The sequence below is a fragment of the Orycteropus afer genome, unplaced genomic scaffold (genome assembly GCF_000298275.1).
Source record: "Orycteropus afer afer isolate SDZICR_OR568_19922 unplaced genomic scaffold, OryAfe1.0 scaffold00412, whole genome shotgun sequence".
Classification (NCBI taxonomy): domain Eukaryota; kingdom Metazoa; phylum Chordata; class Mammalia; order Tubulidentata; family Orycteropodidae; genus Orycteropus; species Orycteropus afer.
In genome coordinates, this window is record NW_006921999.1 from 1,490,599 (window position 1) to 1,496,739 (window position 6,141).

General features: G+C 35.3%; 1 protein-coding gene across 1 annotated transcript in view; it reads left to right on the forward strand.

The window, feature by feature from the left end:
* Nucleotides 1-6,141, forward strand: part of ARL6 (ADP ribosylation factor like GTPase 6) — an 81,552-nt gene that overhangs the window by 63,921 nt on the left and 11,490 nt on the right. The window contains exon 5 of the mRNA XM_042782688.1: nucleotides 219-348. Within this exon, the coding sequence (XP_042638622.1) occupies nucleotides 219-348 (130 nt within the window). The remainder of the gene's footprint in view (nucleotides 1-218; nucleotides 349-6,141) is intronic.

Genomic DNA, 6,141 nt, shown 5'->3' on the forward strand with positions numbered 1-6,141 from the left:
GGTAGATAGTGTTAGAGAGAGGTATTTTAAAAATTCTGTTATGATTCAAATATGTGCCTGACAATATGTACCTTTAAATGCTTGTTGTTGTTGTTGTTATGTGTAATTTGCAAAGAAGTGATTGAAAACAATTTTAGTGCGTTTCAATTTTAAGGATTTGGGAGAAGACAAAGTGACCCAACCTGGAAGTACGATGATAGTCTTCTTTTCTCTTTCAGATATTAAACACCGCCGAATACCCATCTTATTCTTTGCAAACAAAATGGATCTTAGAGATGCAGTGACGTCTGTAAAAGTGTCTCAATTGCTATGTTTAGAAAACATCAAAGATAAACCCTGGCATATTTGGTAAAGTTTTATACAGTATTTACTTTTCATTTCACCATTCTGAAAAATCTCTTGGCATAACTCTTATTTTTCTTAGTTCATTTGGTTGGTTTGTTAAGTGACTGAACATGGTAGGATGTAAACCAAGGATTTTGTTTTATAGAATTGTGACATTGCAGGTGTTCATGAATATATTACTATTACAACCTTTTCAAGTATTTTGGATGATGAAAAAATAAACAATTCTTACAATGGAATAACTTAAAGCACCCACTTACTCGACTTCATCCACACTAATTTCTTTCTGCACATTGTATCAGTCAAGTACAGCCCCAATTCAGGACATTTGCATTTGTTGCTCCCTTTGAGTTATTTGCTTAGATAATTTTGCCTTCCTTGCTAATGCACTTTCTTCAAGAGAGAGACCCCTCCTATTAAAGTATCACTGTATTCTACCCCCTCTCACTTACTTTTCCGTATTTTTCTATAACCTTGTGACTTTGTATATGTGGTCTCTGTGTGTATCATCTGTCTCCCTGTATTGGTGTATTAGCTCCATGAGAGCTTGGATTTTATCTGTTTTATTCACTTCTGCAACCTCTGTGTCTTAGCCACCTAGTGTTGCCATAACAAAAAATACCACAAGTGGGTGACTTTAAAGAACAAAATTTATGTTGTCATAATCCTGGAAACTACAGGTCCAATTCAGAGTCACAGCTGTGTAGATCCCTTCTGTGGACCTCTCTCCTAGTTGTGGTGAGTGTTAGCAATCCTTGGTGTTTTTTGCTGCTTGTAGATGTGTCTTCACATGGTATCTGTTTTTCAAAAGAAATTAAGGTTATGATCCACTCTAATCAATATTATCTTATTAGCATAGCAAAAGAAAAGCGTTGTTTGCAAACAGAGTCATAATTATAGGTATGAATTTTGGGATTTCAGTATATCATTTGGGGGATGTAATTCAATCCGTATACCCTAGACCAGCCATAGTGCCTAATACTTAATAACCCACTGCTATTGAGTCTATTCCAACTCATAACGACCCCCATTGGGTTTCCAAGATGGTAAATCTTTACAGATTTACCTGGTCTTCCTTTCTCAGAGTGGCTGAACCACCAGCCTTCTGGTTAGCAGTCAAATGCTTTCGGCACTGCACCACCAGAGCTCCTTCTAATACTTAATAGGAACATAATAAATATTTGTTAAAATGGATATATAAATATGGAAATACTGATCTTGCTTAGACATATTAATAAGGTTGAACTTGTAAATAATTTATTATTATCTGAGACTATTGGGGGAAAAAAAACTTAGTTGCTGTGGAGTGATTCTTACTCATGGCAACCTTATATGTATCAGAGAGTCTAACTGTGCTCCATAGAGTTTTCAAGAACTTATTTTTCTCCATGCCTTTTTTTTTTTTTTTCCTGAAGCACACCTGGACTTGAACCTCTAATCTTTTGGTTAATAGCCAACCATGTTAAATGTTTGTACCACCCAAGGGACTCCCTAAACTTATTATTATTGTTTATCTGGAAAACAGATTTTTACTAATTTATATAACTCCAATATGCTATTCTATCAAAATATTCCAAAAAGGATAACCAGAGGTTAAATGTTAGATAAAATTTTAGTGTTACTACTTCTTTGTATTCACCTCCCTTCTACCCACCCATACCTCCATAATGTAAGATGGCCTTCTCTTTTCAGAGGTTTCCCCCTTTTTATAAGAAACTGTCTATGGGGAAAGATTGGACACAAGCGGAGGTATCCACTGCCTCAAGTAGAGAACCAGAATATGAATCTAAGGAGGTAGTAGAGCTCAGAACACAAATCTTCAGATTCTTGAAAAGCTACTCTTGGTGCTGAAAGACTGATAGTATGGACTAACGAAAAAATCCATTGTCAAGTTGATTTTGACCATGGCAACCCCATGTGTGTCAGAATAGAACTATACTCCATAGGGTTTTCAGTGGATGATTTTTCAGAAGTAGATCACCAAGCATTTCTTCCAAGGTGCCACTGACAGGACTCAGACTTCCTTTTAGTGAGCAGCCAAGCCTATTAACCATTTGCACTGCCCAGGGATTCCAATAATATGGAATAGAGCTTGAGCAAGAAGATCTGGAACTCCTCAGTATTCAAGGCCTCCAGCACCTCTATCAAGCAATGAAATACTGTATATCTTGAGTAGAACCTGCCCTCCTTTGGGATGAGGGGAGAAACTCAGTGTTTACTGAATGATTCTTGACGTTGAAATTTAAAATTCTTTGATAAAGAGAAGAGACATTTTGAGTAGGGAAACATTTTGAGATACAACCTTTGTGTTTCCCTAAATCATACTCAAAGTGATGACCTCTCAATAGAATATTTTTATATCTTTACATTATTTATTATTATATTTTTACATATTAATTACAAAAAATTAATTACAAAAAATAATATAATAATAATTATATTATTACATTATCTTTACATACTGTAACTGCTTTAACAGAAAGTACAACATTCAAAAATGTGATCTTATTCATAAAAGATGTAGCCCTACTTTTAATTTTGAAGTACAGATTAATTTTGCAATGCAAAAATATATTTCTTCTTAAAACAGCAGTTGAATTTTCATAGATTTACTTACTCAGTTATTACATCTGCATGTATTTCAGTGAGAGAAAAAGTAACATTCTGATGCTACAAGGATGTTGACTATTATACTGTCCATTTCTGTATTTCTTCAGTATTACAGAATGTTGAGTTTTTTTTTAAAGTTGTCTGTGATTTTTTCTTCTCACCAACTCAGACTGAACATCTCATTAAGTTCAAATCAGTGTTTTATTTATTAAGTTTGTTTATTCTTTTTTACAATATTTTTGAAGCCTGTATAAAATTGAAAAGATATTTAATCTTTCCCAGTTCTGGCAATAAAGGGTAATATCTATGATATAAAAATAAAATATTTCATATCTCTTGCCCTAGGTACAGCTAAATTTACTGAGTAATAAAGGAAACATCAGAGAGAAGTTTAGTCTGAGAAATTAAAGGAAAATTTTTGTAGTTTATTTTTAACCATTGTATTTAAGATGTCCTCAACTCTGATGTTCAGGGTCTAATAATGTTATCATTCTTCATGTACATTCTGTGATATAATCCTTGGTGTGATATATATGTATTTACTTGTTATCTAGCTGGGGAGACAGGCAATAAAGCAAGTAAATACATAAAATGTCAACTGGGAGGATGAAGAAAAATAAAGCAAGATAACAAGAAAAAGAATAATGACAAATGCTGCTTTTCTGAGACCTAATAGAAGTTAGGTAAAGGTCTGGAGGACTAGCTTTCTGGATAGAGGGACCAACAAATGAGAGCATTCTTGGATAGAATTGAACCTGCTACGTTTCAGGAAGGGAGCTCTGGTAGCATAGTGGCTAAGACACTTGACTGCTAACCGGAAGGCTGGTGGTTCAAACCCACCAGCCACTCCTTGGAAGGAAGATGGGGCAATCTACTTCGGTAGTGATACTGCCTCGGAAACCCAAGGAGAGGTCGCTATGAGTCGGGTCCGACTCAACGGCATATAACAACAAACAACAACATGTTTCAGGAACAGCAAAAAATCTAGTGACCTAGGAGTAATTGTAGGAGAGGAAGCCACCAGGGACCAGATTATGTAGGCAAAGCAAGGACTTTGGCTTCCATTTTAGGTATAGGTCTAAAGATTTTTTTTGAGAGTAAAGATGGAATTCAAACATTTGGGACTTGTTAGGAAAAGATGCAAGGTTTTTAGTAGGGTAGTGATAACTTCACCATAGGGGAAGTATTTCTTCACTGTATTTTTTTGACTGCAGTTGAGTAATTCTATACATTTATCCTTTTTTTAAAAAAATTATTTTCTTAGTGAGAATATACACAGCAAAATATACACCAGTTCCACAGTTTCTCTATATAGGTACAATGCAGGGATGTTGATTACATTCTTCAATTTGTGCAACAATTCTCACCCTCCTTTCTTAAGTTGTTCCTCCTGCATTAACATAAATTCACTGCGTCCTAAGGTTCCTGTCTAATCTTTCAAATTGCTGTTGTCATTTTGAGCCCAAACAGATTTTAAAAGAGCATAATGCTTAAAGTAGACAAGTTTTACTAGTTAAGCTAAACTATTGTTTTGTTTTAAGAAGACTTCAGGGGATATTTTTGATACAAGGTTTAAAAATTGTCTCAGGGCAGTACATTTAGGGATTCATACATCCTTCATAGCTTCAGAAAGTCTGGAGTCCATGAGAACTTGAAATTCTGTTGTTCATTCTCCCCCTTTGATCACATTGATCTTTCTTGATTGCAAATGTGCAAAGTATGCAAAAGTTGGGAACAAAGAAGAATCACCAGTCATAGGAAAATATAGCCTTCGTGATAGAAATGACACTGGAGATCGCATGATAGAATTTTGCAAGACCAACAACTTACTCATTGCAGATACCTTTTTTCAACAACATGAACAGTTATGCACATGGACTTCACCAGATGGAATACACAGGAATCATATCCACGATATTTGTGGAAAGAGGTGATAGAGAAGCTCAATATCTTCAGCAAAACCAAGTCCAGGAGCTGACTATGGAACAGACAATCAACTCATGTGCAAGTTCAAGATGAAGCTGAAGACAATTAAAAGAAGCCCAAAATATGATCTTGATTTTATATCCCATCTGATTTGAGAGACAGGTTTAATGCATTGAACACAAGTGACCAAAAACCAGAGGAATTGCAGCATAACATCAGGAACATCATACAAAGAAAACAAAGGTCATTTAAAAGACAAGAAAGGAAGAAAAGACCAAAATGAATGTCAGAAGAGACTCTGAAACTTGCTCTTGAACAGAGAGTAGCTAAAGCAAGTAGATGAAATGACAAGATCAAAGAGCTGAACAAAAGATTTCTAAGAGCAGCTCAAAAAGACAAAGTCAGTTATTATAGTGAAATACGCAAAGACCTGGAGTTAGAAAATCAAAAGAGGAGAATATGCTCAGCATATCTCAAGCTGAAAGAACTGAAGAAAATTTCAAGCTTCGAGTTGCAATATTGAAAGAATCTGTGGGCAAAATATTGAATGCTGTGGAAAACATCAAAAGAAAATGGAAGGAACACACAGTCACCATATAAAAAAACAATTGGTCAATGTTCATCTATTTCAGGAGGTGCCATTTGATCAAGAACTTATGGTATTGAAGGAAGAAGTTGGAGCTGCTGTGAAGGAATTGGTGAAGAACAAGGCTCTAGGAATTGAGTGAATACCCATTGAGATGTTAAACAGCTGCAGTGCTGGAGGCACTTACTTGACGACGCCAAGAAATTTGGAAGACAGCTACTTGGCCAACTGACTGGAAGAGATCCATATTTGTACCCAATCCAAAGAAAGATGATTCGACAGAATGTGGAAATTGCTGAACAATATCATTAATATCACACACGAGTAAAATCTTGCTGAAGATAATTCAAAAATGGTTGCAGCAGTATATTGACAGAGAACTTCCAGAAATCCAGGCTGGATTCAGTAAAGGACATGATACAAGGGATATTATTGCTGATGTCAAATGAATCTTGGCTGAAAGCAAAGAATACCAGAAAGATGTTTACTTGTGTTTTATTGACTATGCAAAAACATTCAACCGTGAATCACAACAAATTATGGATAACATTGAGAAGAATGGGAATTTCAAACACATAATTGTGTTCATAATGAAATGGAACGCATAAAGATTGATATCCTAGGCATTAGTGAGCTGAAATGGATGGGTTTTGGCATTTTGAATCAGACAACCA